A 19,736-nucleotide genomic window follows, 5' to 3' on the forward strand; every position below is an offset into this window, starting at 1 on the left:
TCCATGCAGGCCTGGTGATGTTTATTTAGACGGCCATAACAACCACTGGTACAATTGGCCTATTTGGGTGTTCTCACAAACACCTCTGAAGCACACCTTTATCACATACATTATCATAACAAATTTTCTCTGAAGGGAAGGTTGACTCAAATTAGTTGCCTATCCAAACCCATTTTATGAAACATCTGTGTGGATCCAACAGATCGCCAGCGCCGATGAGCTGAGGCACGGCAACGCCTTTGACTGGTCTCCCTGAGAGCGCAGCATCAGCAGCGGCAGCTCTTTTACACGGCTGACTGGGCCAGTCAATGCAGAGAGCAGGCTGCGGACAGACACTCACCTGCCGTATACGGTTCTGGTGCAGCGGCGGTGGTCCACCCTCGGGGGACGTGTTGCTCGAAGAGGCCATTTTCAAGTCATGGTCGGAGCCGCCGCCCCTGGAGAGACTTCCTTCGGGGCTGCTTGACATTCTGTCTCGGGCTGACTGCTGCAGGAGGCGACGCTGTCAGTGAGGGTCCTTTTGCCGGTGCAAGGTGGATTTCTGTGCGGGCCTCAGAATCCACTGGGCTCGATGAGGCAAGGGATCATTCTGCGGCGTCAGAAGGAGTCATTGTTCAAACGTGACAGAAGCGACAAGACTGTAATTCTTCCAGGCTGTCAAACTACAACGAGCGCTCCCTGCGTTCAGAGATGCTCACGGTGTGCTGCCGTAGCCTGCGTGTGTTTGTGTGTGAATATGTGCGCGCGCCTTGGATGCGCTTCCACGAAACTCCGCAGGATCAATGCTGCCTTCGCGGACAGCCGGAAACTCTGCGAACCAATGTCGATTGTGAACCAACCTGCAATACTGTATATTTCTGACACCCCAGTCTTTGAAATACCGCCTAAGGGGAGGGAGATACAATAGCGAACATGACGTACACTATGGTGTGATTAGGTGATAAAATAATGTGACTAATTAGAAAATGACATACCGTCACTCCTAATCCGAGTTAAATCATGTTGTTTCCCATCACAAGTAATGATACACTGCCACAACAGCGTTAATCGTATTTTTTACACAGCAAAACTTCTATAGGCTAGTAGGCTACTGCTCGACCTGTCCTAATATATATATATATATATATATATATATATATATATATATATATATATATATATATATATTCGTAAATATTTGTCACCAGATTATTCATAAAGGCACTTGAATGTACCAGCAAGCAGTCGCTCCTGTTTTGCTTCTGCTGCCCCCACCCATATATCCATGCCTCCACTCTTGCGTTTCTGCAGCAGTAGAGGGAAAAGTGTGTGCTGTGTCATATAATTACTGTAAGATTGTTTATTTATAAAATGCATATGAATTAATCTTTACTTTCTTCCAATGATTTGAAGGAGCCCAGTGTGACCAAATCAATAAGCAAAAATGCTCTGAAATGTCACCTTAGAAAAATTTAACTGAAAACATTCAACTTTGGACACTGTATTTCATGTCAGTCTCGAGTTATTATCCTACTTGTCTGAAGAAATTTGCTGAAGATAGACTTGATGGTTAGATTTGAATGGTTAGCACAGCTATATTAGATGCACTTTATCATACCAGTGTTTTGATAGTCAACAACAGAAACTTTGCAAGCACAACTGGATTACCAGTTACTGGTTACTGTGCGTCAGTTGCTTTTTATAATTTGCCCTCTGTTTCAACTGCATGATACTACACTCAAACCACAATACTGTGCTACAAGCTGTGTTTTATAAGATTACATATCACACCAGTCTCCGAACCAATTGTGAAAAACATTCTCTATTAATGATCTAAATCTGAAAATTAATCTATTGTATAGAGAACACATTGACTGTTGGGTAATGTAAATTTAAACTCATTAGATGAATAATCCCTTCATATAATCGTAATATAATAATTATATTAAAAAAAAAGACATGTTAAAAATATAAAAATATTTTATTAGACATCTACATGTACCTTATACAAATAAGAATAATTGAACTGGTTCCAATCAATGACAGCAGCACCAAAAACCACCAAGAAACAATAACAATAACAAACAACAGAGGACAATGACACATGGTGGGGAAAGCTTATAAGAGCTAGAACTCAAGTGTACTTCAGAACCTTTTTAATGTGCAGAGAGTTGGTCCAGGTTGTCGTGGTTTCGGCTGCAGAGGTGGGCCTCGAGAACTTCTCCAAACAAATTCCTTTTCAGCAAGTTGTAGGCCATGGGTAAAAGTTGCTTGATGACCTTGTGGAAGTACTGGAGGAGACAGGAGACCAAAGATTAATAATCTATTTCCTTCCACTACAATTGTTGTGATTTTGCAACATAAAGGCTTTTATATGTCCTAAAGCAGCAGTTCCCAACCACATGACATCTGCCACAACACATTGAGGTAGCACTGTGTAGAAATTAAGACCAATCGGAGATGACGATGATAATAATAAATAATGATAATAATAATAATAATAATAATAATAATAATAATAAGCCACTGGAACATACATTTACATACAGGGAGGTGAAGACACCTTTAACATCTGCAGTTTATATATTCAAGAGACTAGTCAGGAAGCAGGCAGACAGCAGATGTAGTCAAATAAACCATTTTGAATCTCACATGGGATCCGAAACAGAAGAGGTCTATTCCTAGCTCATAACCCATGCCGTAGTCACATTCATCATTGGCAAACTGAACAAATGTGATCATCTCCTGGAGAGGTCCAAAGGCTTTGACGCGCTCTTCATCATTCCGTGCCTCAGCAATGGCCTTGCAGATCTTCTTCAGACCAGCTGTACACAGAGGAAGAAAAGCATGTCATTTCCTCATTGAGTAAATTGATTAATCAGAAGGAAGGAAACACATCAGAAAAATACCTTCAAGAATGTAAATGTTAAATACATTATATATGCTCACCGTCTGTTTCTGGCAGTTCTCTGTATCCCACATCGTTCTTGTCTACAGGCACAACGATGCCAGCACCATGGAACGTCTTTGTGACCACCTATGATGTTATGAGAGTTCTCATTACCTGTTGTCAACTTGACAAACATTTCTTTTTGCCAGATGACCACTTTAAAATAAAAATCCCCTATTTTGTCAAATTATACTACATAAGTTGCAGCTTTACATTGCATGAGGGCTCTGATTACATAAATGAGAGGGAAATAAAGGAAGGACGGGGGGTGGGATACGTGGTGTAGTCACAAGTGCATACAAAGTAGTGATAGGTTTAGTCACTGCCCCTATGCCAAAGATGTTCCTTTACATATACATATACATAAATACAACAATATTGAATTATATTGGTTCATTTGCAGTGGAAGAGTCTGGTGGTCCTGGGCATAACAGCAGCTCCATTTGAGTTAGAGATTAGGAGAATCTATAATGAGTGAGGTCCTTAAATAGGGCTGGGTTTAAAAAAAAACAACCTATTCCTTTTCCCATGGATATGTGAAGTTTTAACCCTGTTACTCTTGTGTGGCCAGCCTTTGGTTCTTCCTGCAATGAGATCTGGCCATGTGAGACTTCAGTTTAATCAAAAACATGGCAGGAGCTGCTCCACTGAAGGCACCACCAAGCTTGGTTGCATTTCAAATTTAAAAACTGAAGACAGAGAAAAGCTGGACAAAAGCAAAGACTTATGTAAGATTTGAAAAATGGAGGTTAAATATTGTGTCAATACTGTTGACTGCTGTTATGTGTTGGTCATGTTGAATAAAAAGTACATTATTGTGTCTGCTTGGGACCAATTCTTAATATAAAGATTAATCTTTTTAATAATGCACCAGGTTAGATTGTTGCTTGTACAATTTACAACAATATTTCTGAGAATCTCTTTCATATCCAGTAAAAATATGTATTGTAACTGAAATATCCCTTACTGAACCAATATTTAATCAAACTGAATCTGGGGAATCAGTGTCGCTACCCAGCCCTATCCTCAAACCTTATAGATTTTGTTAGTTTGTGCAAGCTACCTTCTTGTCCCTCTGCTTCATGCCTTTGGTCTTCTGCTCTAGAGATAAACTCAGAGTCTCTGCTCTGTCTCTCAGCTTTGCCTCCAAGCTTTCGAAAGCTTCTCTCCCTGCTTTCAGGTTGCCTCTCTCTTTCCTCTTACGCAGCAGAAACAGGCTGTTGAAAAGACAGACAGAAAAAAGGTCTTAATCAAGTTCTCCTCTACCTCCATACATGAAGACCAAGGAACATACACAGTAAGTTATATGACCATAATATGAACAGTATGTATTTTATCCAGATATTCCACTATGAGCACCCCTTGGTGTTTATCTTACAGCAATTTCATGCCACTCTCAGGTCTGAATAAGACACTGGGTTTTTAAGAATAATCTTTTTATTATTTATCACCAAAGTCACTCACAACAGCAATCTTACTAGGCCAAATCTAGTAACATCTGTAAAACTTTAAACATGGCACTAGTCTGAACTGAATGCCATCAGGGTAGCGATAGAGCAGCAGCAGCAGCACAGAGTAAAATATGGACAGAAAAAGATGAAAGAGACAATTATGACTCTCTGACACGATTTTAAGTTGCTGAGGAAATTCTTCTCATGTCACATCAGTCTACAAAACCTATTTTTGCCCTCACAGTGCAACCGGGACCAGCACTCTATGTACAGTAAATTAAATGAATATCAAGCAAAAAGCTATACATATCATGTGTTCTAATACAAATGAAATGATAGTCATAACTTAATATTCTGTTCGATGCTTGTGTACTATCAGAGACAGCAGATACAAAGTCCATGTTTGAAACAGGCTGTAGGTTTTAACATCGTAATCATATTTCAGTATGTGATTGATGACAGACATACTTATACACTTGCGGCTACTGGTGGCAAATGAAAAGTCAAGTGACATTAGGTTCGGACTTATGCCCAATGTACTCAACCAGTTGTATTTTAATTGTGCATTATGAAATTTGAACATAACTCCCAATGCCAGGTGGATGATGTGCCCAGCCTCCTATTGATCACCTGACACTTGGAGACTTGATCATATTGTATGGTAGACATTCAACCATCTTTCTGAGCCCTTTTGTAACTAGTCCTCCAGTATAAAGAATGTGGCAAATATGTGTGGATCAGTACTCACTGGACAGCAGCGAACACGTTGTCCCCCATCTGTGTTATAGTGTAGCCCTTCTTGGCTTCATTTTCCCCAACAAATGAGGGGAGGGAGTCTGGAGTATCCCTGGTGGAGTTGAGAAAAATACAATTAATTAAAAATAAACCAGAACAACCCACACTGGTGTATTCACAGTTAATGTTATACACAGTTAGTGCTCTCACACTGTAGCTGGTTAAGCAAGTGTTAAAAAAGTGTGTGGCTGTACCTGAAGTAGCCAATATGGTGTCGGCTGTCCTCACTCCCTATAAGTATGGTCTGAAACTCTGGTGGGTCATAAAAATACCTCCAGTGAAGATGGAAGTTCGGCTGGGGATTCTTAGAGTTTTTGTGAGCTCCAGCTAGAATGTCAAAAGGACCAACAAGCCGCAAACCAAGTGTGTCTTTCAGCGCATCTATAAAAGATTAAGATTCATAAGAAAAATGTTGATACAGAAATCAAATTAAATACTGACACTAAGTTATAATAGTCCTTAATTTTTCCAATGTGCATGGTCTTTACAATTAGAAGTATTAACAGAAATATTCTGAATCAAAATCATTTTAAACACACCTCATAAATTGTACAAACACTGCTTTTTAGTCATGCTAGCAGCATGAATCTACGGATGGTGACTTTGGTGAACTATCACGTTTAGGGTGAGATGTCTGGACAACTATGGGTTAGTTGCCCAACATGCTAGCAATATTAGTACTAAATGCTAACATCAGGTATTTGGTGTTTTTATCTTCACCTTAAATTTCACAACTTTAATTTTGACGTACTCATACAATGACAATAAAAGATAGTTAATCTAATCATTATGTCAGATTTCCAATGCACTTGGCTAATGCTAAGGTTGAAAAATCTGCTATGGAGGTCACCATGGGCTAAGTCTGGACAACTTTGAATTTGCATGCCTAACATTTGCCATTACTAATCAGTTAGTCGACAGAAATGGAACAAATTGCTATTTAAGTAATGCAAGACATTTTCTGGTTACTTCATTGGTACTGCCAAGCTTTTCTGCTTTCCTGTTCTAAATTTAATACATTTGGACTATCTGACTGTTGGTCACACAAAACGGACAAGTTTAGATTGTATAGTATGGTCTATTTTAGAAGAATGGTATTGAATATTCCAGCCAAGACTTTTAATTTGCTAAGAAGCAGTGAAGCAAGTGTCTCTTTCCAGGTTTTTTTGTATGCTTGAGCACAGAATAATTGTTTTAATGTCACAAGCACTGTCTGTCCCATCAGCATTATAGTAGCAAGATATGGTGTTAGTTTAAAGAGTATACCATGGGGGTTGTCAGGACAAAGCTCCTTGCAGAAATCCCAGAAATGGTACAGATCTTCTGGCATCTGAAGCTTGTATAACTGCAGCATCTCATCACGTTGCTTTGAATCCACCGCTGACAGTGGAATGGCTTTGGGATCATCTGTCCGAGGTTTCTTCACCTCCCTATTGCCTGTACCCGACTCCTGAAAAAATGTATTGTGAGAGAAACAACTGTTTAAACTAGCCCTATATATTGAACTGTACTGCAATATATTTAAAGTTGTTTCTGATATGTTCTCCTCCACCACATTTCTGTCAATGAGGGAACATTAAATATCAATTTCAAAAACAACACAAACAGCTTCTGCTAACATAAGCTCCCACAAGTTAGGCTTTAGTGCATAGTGCTGTGTTACATTGCATTGATTTTAGCTATAATAAACTGACTAGTACAGATGTGTTCAGGGTAAATGAATCGAGGACTCCCAGGAGGAATCAAACTTATACAAAAAACTAAATCTCTGTGAGCAGTAGTGTGAAATATTTGCTATCTAATGTTAGCTATCAAAACCCAAGGCACTCGTTTCATTGCACTGGACTTCACAAAGAGAAGAGTAAGATGTGAAGCAGCATTGCTGGTATCAACATCAAAACGTAAAACGTAACTTCATTTAGCAGTTTGTTTGTATGTATGTATGAGCCGCACTGACCAAGCGGCTCTGCGGGAACAGTCAACGATACTGCTGCCATGTTGTCCATCAGCGGGCCAAACACTTAACCAACAGCGTTTACCGGGAGATTATTTGTCGCCATTAAAACCACACACAACACAACTCGTTGGCTGGTCAAATCGTTTTTCCAATAAACATGTCTGCAAGTCAGTAGAGGTGACCAAAGCGGCGTAAATTACCTGAATGGGTTTGGGTTTTCTTTTTGCGCGCCCTGTCATCTTCTTCCTCTTGTCTCGCCGTCGGACTCTTCTTCTGTAGATCTCAATCAGCAGGAACTGCGCCGCGTTGAAGCACAACTCCGCCTCTAATGGCCAGAATACTAACTGCAGATCCCGAACCAAGTGTAACCAGTGTGCCACTGAGTTTTTATATTAAAGCTGATTCATAAATCATGAATGAACGAATGCATACATAAATTGCATGTCTTTAATATTTTATCATTATGTATAAATACATAATGATAAAATATTAACATTTATAGGGATATGTCTTTTGAAGTAACACAATCACATTCACGCCAGGAAGCTGCCCACAGCAGCTCTGAAAGCTAATTTGTCCAAAGAAAAAGTAGACCTGACATAAAACCAGAAGAAACACACTCACACGCAATGTTTCAACCAGGCTAAATCAGTGAGATATGGATTAAAACTAAGACAATTATTTGAGCAAGTATTCCTTCATTTCATCCTGCAGAACAGTGACCCTGACCCCTCAACATACAAAATGATGTGTCACAGTAAAAATGTGATGCACTCAAGAAAAAAATCATCCAGTGTTCACTCTTTTATCTCAGCAGATCTCTCTCAATCAGATGTTTAAAATGAGCATTGGGGAACAATGCAATAATTTCCCTCCCCTCTGTCTCAGACTCGTTAAATTCTCCCATCACCTGTGATTCACTTGACTAGATACATCATCAAATAATCCACATAATCATGTACATGACATTAAAGGTGCTACAGTAGGTGTGACTTTAAAAAAACAAAAACATTTCAATCCATGTTGGACATCAGAGGTAATATAACTTCTTTACAGTCACAAATGGACGCCTCGCTGTCGGTGCATTAAGTCATAGCGTTATGAAGTCTCCTGCCAGTTGCTGTTGCCTCCTGGCCTTTCGTCCTGATCCAGCTCTTTGCCCAGTCCAGTACACATATGACATATCATCATTATCATCCCAGATCGATGAGTTGTTAAATTACTGTTATCAGCTTAAGAAAGAATGAGCTCTACTGTATAACATGCATGAGAAATGAGCAATATTTACAGCTAATATAACAGCGAAATTCATACTTGCTTCCAATAATAATAAACCTTGCATGAAGGAAGCATATGTATTCTGTCCCATGTTGATAAGAGTATTGAAAACTTGAAAAATATCCCTTTAAAATACATTTAATGTGTGTGAATGAATAAAAAATGCGGGGGCCCTCCGATGGCAGGTCAGGGTTGCTAATCGATCAGTGGTACAAAAGTGGAAGAAAACCACAGTTTGAGAGGCAAACTCCTGCTTAGGCAGCCCAAAGAGCACCCCAGGAAGGTCGGCCACAAGTCTGGTGAGTTGTCTCAGGAGGGAGGCCTACATTTCCAAAAACTGGGTTTCTGAAATTGTGACGATGGTCACAATTTTCCTCCTAAAGTGAGACCAAAATCGTTTTCGTGCCAAAGGTATGTTTGTGGTATCCCTCACTGCAGAGGTAAAATGCTTTGACATTTTTCACCTTGTGCTTGGTCGTTCTGGCACACTATCACACTTTTCATGCACCTGGTATACAGTCATGTGGTTCTGGTACACTATCATGTATTTCGCACCCCTGGTAACCCCTTTGGAAGCCTGAGCTCTTGAAAACTGGGTCTCTGAAATTGTGCATTGGTAGCTTGGAGTTTCCACCTAAAGGGAGACCAAAAGCGCTTGATGCCAAAGGGTTCGTCATCACCACTGCAGTAAACTACACCATGTAAACTACACTGGCCCTATAGGGTGACACAAGTACAAACACTTTTCAGACACATGTTACAGTATAATGTGCATGGTCGCACTGAACAGCCACTGATTGCATTGATGTGTACATCAACAAAAAGGTTTGCAAAAACAATACTGTAGGGCATTATATGACAATGTGCTGGAAATACATACTGTAATATGTGTGGTGAACAACAGTTCCCTTGACTCAAAAAATCAAATTATTATCCACATTTTTGCAGATCTTTTCGCTAAACCTGCAATTTTGACCAGATTATGAACATATTCATAGCATTAGCACAATGTCAAAAATCGCCCACAGAGCTGTTGGCCTGTGGCAATGCTTCATAGGTTGGCCTCTGGCTACTGATCAAATTAATTCTAAAAAAGAAACACATCTGTAGAACTTTTAGATATGGATACACATACACATTTTCAAATCTCAGTGTGCATTTGCACATATGGATATGCATTCATAAAATTCAGTGCAGCACAGAGAAAAATACAGATCCATGGATATGAACAAATTCATTGTCCAGGCTTCTGCAGCTTTGGTCCTTAAAAACGGAAGAAAGAAAGATCAATATATCTATGATTTGTTGTTATGAGACTTGATATTACTTACAGGGTTAACACTGGACTGGATGCTACGGGATATACATAAATGCAGTATTGTGTTTATTAGTCACAATTATTGTATGTGGCATTGACACATTTGGGAGTCAAAGTTCAAATGTATGAACACTAAGTCCAGATTTAGTCAATACGTGTCCATTAGATGATGCTGTAGGCAGGTCAAATTCCTTTTTGTTTCCAAAACTAGGTGATAATCATCCGTCCAGTTCTCTATTCAGCTGTCTGATTATCTTCCCCATTGTTTTGGTGTGTTACACTACAACAATTTTCACTGGTTTCCTTCTCCGCTTCCTCAGCCATATGCAGCCAGTTTTCTCTGTTCTTCTTACAGCCATTCAGCATTGGAGAGCAGGTGTCAAACAGTTTTGATACAGCCTGAGGGAGACAGTGAGTGTCAATATTGGAATGATAAAAAAGTGAAAATCACAGCTGAGAACAAACATTACCAACATTCACAGAGACACATACATGTACCATTATCCACATCCACACACATTTGAGGCCAGAAGCAATAACGCACCTTATAGAGTGGATAGCAGATGTCATCAATGTATTCAACTTGCATGTACGGCAGTCGTGTGCTGTTTTCTCTGTTCATGATGTCCTTGTGAAAAGAGAGTTTAGACCTTTTGTAAGAATAGGACTGTTTCATAGAACCTAGCTCACTTCTCCAACATGTTCAAAAATGTTATATTCAAAATATAGTTGAATTAGCACTAAAACATTTTGATCCTATCAACTGGATTCCTGAATGCTTCTTTTAACATTTAAATTCTGAAAGTTATTTTGCTTAAATCGTCTTAACCAGTGAAGTCTGAGGCCTTTAGTGTAAGAAGTAAGTGTCAGAGCTATTAAAAAAATGTCAGAGAACAACAAAATAAAATTAAAAGGCTCATGAAATGTCATTGATCTAGCTCAAATTTATTTGTGGGTTCTCAAAGTGCAGCCTGAGAGACAATGGTGGCCCATGAAAACACATTCTGTCATCTGTTTAAAGACAACATGGAGAAAATATATTTAAAAAAATATCACCCATGATGCCACCATGACCAAGGGCAATATGGGCAATACATAAGACATTCTCATAGAATACACACCAGTATGTGTGTGGATAGTAAATAGTCTTAGGCATCATGATGTCAAGGCAAAACTTACAATTGGCTTGATTTTAAACTCCTTTTTTTCTTTGTCCCCTTGTGCAAAAAACTCCATGGCAACCAGGTTGGCGAGCTGTTTTGGAGGAAGAGTGAGGTTAAGATTGTGATGTACTCATAATGACTGAGCCATACAGTGTGAAGTGTTTGTTCAATGTCAACTTGTGTGTGACGCCTACCCTTTTCTGTTCAGGCCAAGGCTTTGTGATAGCGGAGAGGTCACTGGCTGTCATCAACATTGACCTGAGGGGCAAATAAATATCCTCAAGGACTGCATCATGTCCCCATGTCCTGCCCCATCAAAGACATCAGTATCATATCTTCCTGATTATAAATAATTTCATTCTCACCTCAGCAGATCTCTTTGTTTGTCACTCTTCCAGCTCACTTTACTTTTCTTACTGAGAGAAAAGAAATCTTTTCTTCTCCTAGAAAAAGACACAGCCACAGAAATAGTTTTCAGATTTAAACAAGACTTGCTAGAGAGTTTTATAGCAAGTTTGACATTTATGTTGTAACATACTCCATATAGACAGCCAAGTCTGTGGCCAGGATTGCTCTTTTGATCATCTGTAGTACAGCTTTGCGGTCCTCCGGAGAGAGGCCGCTGAGAATCTGACTCCCCTGACAAAGGACAAGAGAGAGAGGGGTGGGGAGAGAGAGAGAGAGAGAGAGAGAGAGAGAGAGAGAGAGAGAGAGAGAGAGAGAGAGAGAGAGAGAGAGAGAGAGAGAGAGAGAGAGAGAGAGAAAGAGAGAGAAAGAGAAAGAGAGAGTGAGAATGTTCAGATATGAAAATATTTTGCAAAATAACTATTGAAGTTTTTAATTTTGTCTAGTAGGCACAGATATTCCAAGTATAATCTATTGCTATCAAACTAACAAAATAAATACCAAATAAAGCTGAACTGATAACAGTAAGACACAAAGAAAGATGGCAAAAAATCCAAAAGTGTGGTGACTGGAAAGTGGACTGAAAAATGTTACGGTTTACTAGTGATTTCATTCTAAGAAAAACAGAGAGCACCTATATGCATACTGACACTTGTATACTGTATTTATACAGCTTATAGATCGATTAAATTATGTAAGACGAGTGGGAATGAATGAAAAGATGAATGAATGAAGGCTTACAGTATTGTTGAGGATAAACAGGCACAAGTTGTAGTGATGGTTCTCAAGAGATGAATGACCATAGAGCTGAGATAAAGGCTGCTGACTCCTGAGAGAGGGAGAGAGAGATAAAAAGAGAGAGAGAGAGACTGCTGAAAAAATAGTTCAGTCATCTGAAAGAATAACCACTATAATAAAGAATAAACACAAATTACATAGTCATCCATTACATAGCCCCTAGATGACTTAATTGAGTAGTAAAGGTAAAGAGTGGACTAAACAAGTAATCTTACCTTTCTATGTATGAGTTACTGACACCTCTGTGGTCGAGATCATGATTTAGAGTGGCTATCATCAATGCAAAGATCTCTAGACGGGAAAAAATGCCCTGTAATACACAGAGAGAGATGGACAGAGAGAGATATGGACAGAGAGGGAGACAGAAAGACACAGCAAAGACCTGTTTAATTTTCCACGTCTCTGTACATGTTCACACTGAAATAAATTCAGGAAAGAATACGCACTTAATTCCATAGTTAAATCAAAGAGTAGTAGTAAGAGTAGTTTAGTAAATTGTTGTTTGAAAAGGTTTAAATGCTGCTGGATGCACAGGTGTGCAGTATTTTGAACTGGCTGCAGTTTCTCCAACAAAGTTGGTATGTATATAATATCCTTGAACATATTGGACAATCAAATGTTTGTAGCCAAATAATGAAAAGAGTTGGCCCAACTCACTAATGGGCTTTGTAATCACTAACGCTTAAGGACTTTATGTCCACGAGCACCTGCAAATCAAACAAATGTCATACACAAGTGTAATGCCTTTTTATTGCAATTCCATCAACTACTGTAACCCACTAAAAGACCCAGTGGGGAAACATGATGAAAAATCAAACAGAAATCATCAAAATACAGAGTGGCTGAAAGAAGTGAGTGACAGAGGTCACTTGAGCAGAGATTTAGTTTGGTGAGTGATCCCATGAAAAGCAGTTAAGAGGTTTTGAGAAGGTCCACAACTAATCCTCTTTCAAATAATTAGGAGTGTTCTGTACGGGAGGAACCCTGCAGTCCTTGAATGACTCCACTACAAACTTTAAAATAGCTCAAACTTCACAAGAATCTCAAATTTCTTTGTGTTAGCCTCATTTTCAGTTTGCTAATAAGCTCATAAAAGTTTTATGATTAATCACTTAATCCAACATCTTTCTTTCATGAATGTCATTTTGTAAATAACAAAATGTAATGCAAAATGCAAATGTCTATGATGCAACATATTTCAAAGGAATATTCTGAAACATTCCAGTTTGGTACCATCAAAAGAGTTTTCTTTTTAAGTATTATACATTCAAGCAAAAATACACAAACACTTGCATCCACAAACCTGGAGCTCACCAGAGCCCATGAGCATGGCAAACATGCTTTGAGCAGTACTCATCGCATGGCTCCAGTTGTGATAAGGCACATTGTTTCTGTAACCACGTCTCACAGTGAGGATCCACTGGCAAAGACTCTGCAGGAGAGCAAGATCAGAAGAGTGATCAGTTCTTTAGGATCAGTTAGGATGATCTGAATTAATTATGTATTTATTATTTTTATTTTCAACTGCAATTTTCCATAAAAAAACACACTTATCTTCTGTTACATTTGATTAATCTAAAAGAACCAAATATTAACTACTCTAAACCAAACAACTCCCCATTTTTCAGCAACAAATAAAAACAAATGTCATGAAGTCTGGTCACTAGAAGATTAGTAACCTTGTAGTCAATCTTGAAATCCTGCACCAGATTGAGATCCACGAACATACGAACAGTGGCCTGTGTGGTGAGGTCCTCTGGTAAACCAAAGCCAGAGAAATGAAAGTCTAGAATATTCAGTGACTCTGCAGAGGGAATGGAGACCTCCTGAAAACATTGAAACAGAACATCCAATCACCCACAAGTACAAGTACAACAGCAAACACACCATTTCTTTTTCTACCTATTGCCAACACAGTACATGTGCAGTGAAAACATCTAGGTCAACATGAGTGATGACCTTTGCAGTGATAGCAGCTAATCAAGAGCCTAAAATTAGCAAAGCATTAGCAGTGTGTTGGCATTAAAGACAGTTAATCTAACCCGTAGAAAGAAACCAGGAGTCATTATGTCAGGATGACAAAAATAGCGAGTGTTTATTCTAGAGGAAATTAAAAATGGTGATTGTGGAGCATGTAGCATGAAGTATAAAACAAAATGACAAAATCTATTTGTTTTCAAATGTTTGTCCTCTTTCGACAACAAATTATTCACATGTATGATATCATACTGATGAAGCGTGAAGAGGTGAAAAGTTCATAGAGTGTGGTCATCTCTACTTAAGAGTCACCTGCAATGCCTGGATTTCCTCTTCTGCTGCAGTGATGTGGTAGGCAAGAACCTACAGGGAGAAGAGTGAATGTCTGAATAGGTTCATCTGACTCCAAGCTAAAGATTTGAGTGGAAAACCAAAAGTGTGTAATAGTTCACCAACCTCTTGTGTGACTTCTATACTGGCTCTCCGCTCCTCTGTGATCTGGACAGCCTGAACATACTGCAAAGCCAGGCCGCAGTACACTGCCAGATCCTCTAGCAGGCGCTCATCATATCTGTTAAAAGCCTCCATCTCATCTGAGTCTCTGCTCAGTTTGTTCATCAGCTGGCACACAGCTAAAAGAACATACAGAAACAGTTGAACAGTGTAAAAAAGATGTTTTGAGTCGTAACTTTAGGAGATACAGAATGGAGTTAGATAGAAGAACTAAGACCAGTTGGGGGTGGATATATCAAATATAACGTTGTTTGCCTGCATCTCTTCTGTATAAAGCTTGTGATCTAGTAGTTTACAAGGGTTAAATTAAAACCTTATCTACAGCCACACTACCATTCAATAGCTAACCCATACAGACAAATGACTGTAGTGTAGTAGTGTAGAATTTATATTCATTTGTAATGTAAAATTATGTATACAGCTGAGACTGGTGACTAATAATTGTCATCAAGAGTGACTTACCAATAACATTTTCAGATCTCTCATTCCTGACAGGGCAGCAGATCAGACTCTTAATGGATCCCTCAGAACTCTCTGACATGTTAAGTGTTTCCATACCCACCAAGGTTCGAAGGGCATATGATGGATCAACATCACTGATGTCAAGTTCCCTGAAAAATTATATAGATGTGTATTACGTCTAGTGTCATATTGAAGCATATTGTACCAAGCAACCATAAATAAAAAACTATCATTAGCAAAAGTCAGTCCACATAGCTACCAATCAAGCAATGATCATTCATGTGTTTTATCAGTCTAGCTTTGAGCAGTCAGTACCTTCTGTAGATCTGGCAGGTGGATCCGAGCTCCTCACACTCCAAGTGGATTACTTGGGAAAAAGAAATCTGAAATAAAACCACCAAAACAACAAAACATATTTTCAATTGAGAAAAATGTGATGCATCTTATTATAAACAAGACAACAAAAACAGGAAATCCAACAGGATAGCACACCTTGTTGTCCTTATTAGGGATGAAGATGGTGCAGTACTGCGCATGTGTGAAGGGCATGATGGTGGCAGCCATCTTACTCAGCAGAACTTCAAAGGAGTGGTGCTCTTTTGATAAAACTTGAGCCATCTTTATCAAGGCCTGACACACACACACACAGATACAATTCTGTTAACATCAACAACTTAATAGATCCATCAGTATGCCAACAGTGTATAGACAAAATACAGTGCAGTATAACCAAAACAGGTTCTTGGGATATAACCACATTTCACAGTGCAGAAGCTTAGCTCACACTATTGAATATGCAACCTGATACTGACAGAGAGACAGCAAGTTTGATAAGGCTCTCTGGTGGTGTTACCTGACTGCGTTTGGCCTCCTGTCTTGAGCTTTCATACAGCTGGATGTTGTCCAGGACCAACCCCAATACATCCATGTGATTGGAAAGCACCTGGCCAATCAGAGCCAAAAGTCAAATTCATGGCTAAGAGGCAGCTATTAGTCATTTGTTGTTAAAAAGCATTATTCATTTTGATTTAAATAAAATATATGTGGTTTAAGACATACTGTGCAGTGTATTATGTTTGTAAACAGGCTACAACAACTACATAACATGGGTATGCGTTCTACCAATAGTCAAGAACTCTAACATTTGATGCACAATAATAATTATTCAAATATAACAGACCCAAACCTCGCTACTCCTCACCTTTTCATCCATGTTGGTAAAAACAGAAACTGATCCATTGCTGCTAGCTCTCTTGTTGATCATTACCACTACACCTACCACCTGTCCACACACACACACACACACACACACACACACACACACACACACACACACACACACACGCACACACACACACACGCACACACACACGCACACGCACACACAAAAACACTTATTATTATAATCTCTGACACAATATACTACATCTGACTCCAAACTCTGTCTATATGTTTACAAGATTAAGTCAGAAGCATGTAGAAACACAAATACATATCTTCAAATAAATATTACCTCTCCTCCATGGTTCTTGATGGGCACACACAGAACACTCCTAATCTTTAATGATTGATCATCTTCGAGGTCAAACCTGGGGTCCTGAGGGGATAAACAAATTGACATTGCACATAAAATGTGTCAGATTTTATTCATGAGCTATTTGCTGAATATTCTTCATGTTAAGTTTGTTTCTACTTTGCTCACATGATGGTGCGTAATACATTACATTAGGTGATTTGGAAGCAACAGATAGTAACATCTACAGATAGTAACTGTGGCCAGGAATACACACATTTCTCTGTAACCTTGTTGTCACACAGGAATGGCACATCCACAGCTATACTGACTGGGGATTACCTGGTATAGCACAGTGCAAAAGGCTGGCACTGATTCCTAATCACATTGATGGTGAGGAAAAGGAGGTGGTGGTGTGGGCATCACCTATAAGCTCTTTAGCTGTGCCATCTTCCCTCTTTGTGTGAGTGTGTGTGCATGAGCGGGTGTGTGCAAGGACAGGGAACACAGTAGTGTAGTACAGAGCACCACCGTCTCAATAATCAGAGGTTAATCGGTGGAAGAGAGCTCTAAAAGGATTAAAAGCAGGTGCGTCATCTGGAATCCCTTACACAGCCCCACTCTCCATGAAATAGCTGTGTCACCAACTAAAAACAGGTTGCTAGGAAATGGGTGACTGTAACTGTAGAGCCAACATTCTTCATTGAAAATACCCCTGCCTGCTCCCTAAAATGAACCATGTAAAAACATAACTGCTGCATGTTGAATAGATCTCACTGCAAAATACAGGCCTATGACAGCTACAATTAAGGTGTCAGGTTACCTCAGATACATCTCTCAAGTTCATTGGTGACCCTGAAGCCAGTACACATCCCATGATACCCTTCACCAGCTCCATATGTGCATGGCTACAGAGGCCCTCACTGAAGTCCCCCAATGCTGTTGGGTCAGTCACTTCCTCCAAGGTGTTCCTTTCACTACCGTCTTTCTTTACCAGGGAAAGGGAGCCGCCCTCAGCTGCCAGCAGCTCCCCAGCATGCAGGACAGCCCCCTGGCAGAGGTCTGCCACAGAACCCATCCAGCTGAGGCCTCCTCTTAAGAGCTCCATCATCCATGGGCATCCCTCACCATAGCCACAGGCCACAGTCTTTGTAGCAGTGGGACACAGAAGAGGAGAGAAAGGTGCGTCATGGGAGCATGGACAAATAGGAGAAATGGGACTAAAAGGGGACAAAGAGCAGCGGGAAGAGCGAGGAGAGCAGGGGGTGTGCCTGCCCAGTGGATCTGGACTGAAGCAATCCATCCCCTCACGAGCATTTAAATTGGGGGTGAGGGGTCTGAGTTTGTCTGTTATGGATGAAGTGCTCAGGAATGAGCTGGTTATTGGAGAGGAAGCTCTGCGAGGATGAGTCGTCCTGAACAGTTCTGAGTGGTCAGAGCTGCTCCTTGGAACCCTGGGCAGACGTGGAGACATATCTGCCTGTGGACCACTGGCCCTTAAATCAGAGATTTGACATGATTGATTTGCACAATTTGCATTGAAAATTAATTTTTCCTTTTCACATCATAGTTTTTTTTAGTATATGAATATTGACATTATAGCCTACTATTAAGTGCACTCTTAACATCATGAGTGATTTTTCACATTTAAGGAATCTCATCTAGTTTCAACTGTCATTTAAAAACAAAAGTTAAATATCTTACCCTGAAGCTCTGCGTAAAAAGTACGCTCTCGTATAATCAGAGTGGTCGTCCAGCCATGCCACTTGCTCGGTTGTCATGCCGTCTGAAAACCTCGAGCGACGTGTCTTGCTGCGGGGGCTCCACAGCGGGGAGAAGAACCAACCCATGCCCTGAACCATCGGCGGCGCAGTCACCGTTTCCCTGTTGAAAGACTCCACTGTCCCTGCGGAGGGAGATGCCCCGGGAATCACACTGTCCGGCTCCATGGACTCCACCAATTCGCAGTGGAGGCAGGGCATCCCCTCGCGCAAGTAAAGCGAAAAAAGGTCAGCTAAACTCAGTTTTTGTGGCTGATGAGATATCTAGGAGAACAACCTGCCATGGGGACAAGTAGACTACCTTGACTTCCGAGAGACAAGAAGAGTATTTAGTGGAAGCCCGTGGGAAGATTGAGTCCAGGTAATCCCTTGACAGATCTGAGAAAATCCATTAGGCTACAGAATTAATGACTCGGTTCCAACCATTTTCCATGACATTAATTCCCCAGCCACACCAGGTTAAGGAAGTTTGAATTCAGTTGTCATGTTCATTAGCAGTGGTGGGAGACGTTTTCAGATCCTTTACTTGGTTAATAGTACAGCAATATAAAATACCACATATTAAAGTAACATTCCTGGATGAAAAAATCATACTGAAGTAAAAGTACATAAAAGTGGTTTGGTCATATTATATAAAACATCATTAGATTATTAATACGGAATACAGCATGTCGTGATTGATGGATGTGGACTCTGATTCAATATAGGCAAACAGTTGGCCCCCAGTTGGGATTGGGCCAGATAAATCTGAGGGGTGACATGATAACTGAGTAACACAGTTCTGATACACAAATCTGTTTTCAGTATTTGGACTTTATTTTAGACTGTTTTGGACAAGTGAAATGTGACCCTGCATAGACATTGCATTTTGTAGGACATCAATAGCCAAACATGTTAGAAACCACTGGTTTCATCTTTAAGAATGTGTTGTATTTTAAAAAGATTAAATATTAAATCATCACCTGAAAAGTATTTAAAGCTGTCAAATAAATGTAGTGGAGTAGAAAGTACAATATTTCCCTCTAAGTAAGATAAAATGGAAATCCTCCAGTAAAGTACACTTACCTCATATTTGTACTTAAGGACAGTACTTATAAATGTACTTACATTGTGCTATTGTACTATTGCACTACTTTTTCAGTGGGGTGACTTTTCAGTCACATACCATGAATAACCTGCACAATTAATAAAACTTTTTGTTTTTTTTCCACCAATTTTCATTGTATTAGTATTTCTGGGTTACTTCAGGGCTATGTAGTCTATCCTTAAAAAACAAGACATTTGTCCAAAACCGGTAGCGATGAAAATATCTGAAGAGACCTCTATTTGTCCGTAGTTTGAATACGTTTATTTTAGTTTATTGTATATACAGTAGTGATTTCAAATGTGTGCCAAA

At 39.7% G+C, this 19,736-nt stretch overlaps 3 protein-coding genes across 3 annotated transcripts in view; all 3 read right to left on the reverse strand.

Annotated features, from left to right (window-relative positions):
- Positions 1–611, reverse strand: part of LOC128365885 (ankyrin-2-like) — a 115,782-nt gene extending 115,171 nt beyond the window's left edge. Inside the window, exon 1 of the mRNA XM_053326506.1 lies at positions 341–611. Coding sequence (XP_053182481.1) covers positions 341–469 — 129 coding nt within the window. The 5' untranslated portion in view covers positions 470–611. The remainder of the gene's footprint in view (positions 1–340) is intronic.
- Positions 612–1,947: 1,336 nt separating this feature from the next.
- Positions 1,948–7,389, reverse strand: LOC128372441 (histone PARylation factor 1). The gene is made up of 8 exons (XM_053332498.1): positions 7,333–7,389; positions 6,442–6,625; positions 5,370–5,556; positions 5,129–5,227; positions 3,993–4,146; positions 2,929–3,016; positions 2,632–2,804; positions 1,948–2,270 (listed from the first exon to the last, which is right to left on the reverse strand). The coding sequence occupies exons 1-8, from the start codon at positions 7,369–7,371 to the stop codon at positions 2,136–2,138; spliced, it is 1,059 nt and encodes a 352-aa protein (XP_053188473.1). The 5' UTR covers positions 7,372–7,389; the 3' UTR covers positions 1,948–2,135.
- A 276-nt stretch (positions 7,390–7,665) lies between these two features.
- On the reverse strand, positions 7,666–18,541 carry LOC128365894 (cGMP-specific 3',5'-cyclic phosphodiesterase-like). The gene is made up of 22 exons (XM_053326518.1): positions 18,264–18,541; positions 17,383–18,055; positions 16,560–16,643; positions 16,248–16,328; positions 15,900–15,989; positions 15,539–15,676; positions 15,362–15,429; positions 15,047–15,195; positions 14,528–14,703; positions 14,384–14,434; positions 13,774–13,920; positions 13,398–13,526; positions 12,310–12,404; positions 12,038–12,125; positions 11,430–11,530; positions 11,257–11,334; positions 11,086–11,149; positions 10,908–10,982; positions 10,273–10,356; positions 10,008–10,127; positions 8,875–9,044; positions 7,666–7,726 (listed from the first exon to the last, which is right to left on the reverse strand). Exons 1-22 carry the CDS (start codon positions 18,539–18,541, stop codon positions 7,666–7,668), a joined length of 3,000 nt encoding a protein of 999 aa, XP_053182493.1.
- Between the last annotated feature and the right edge of the window lie 1,195 nt (positions 18,542–19,736).

Source organism: Scomber japonicus, chromosome 2 (assembly GCF_027409825.1).
Source record: "Scomber japonicus isolate fScoJap1 chromosome 2, fScoJap1.pri, whole genome shotgun sequence".
In the NCBI taxonomy this organism is placed as follows: Eukaryota; Metazoa; Chordata; class Actinopteri; order Scombriformes; family Scombridae; genus Scomber; species Scomber japonicus.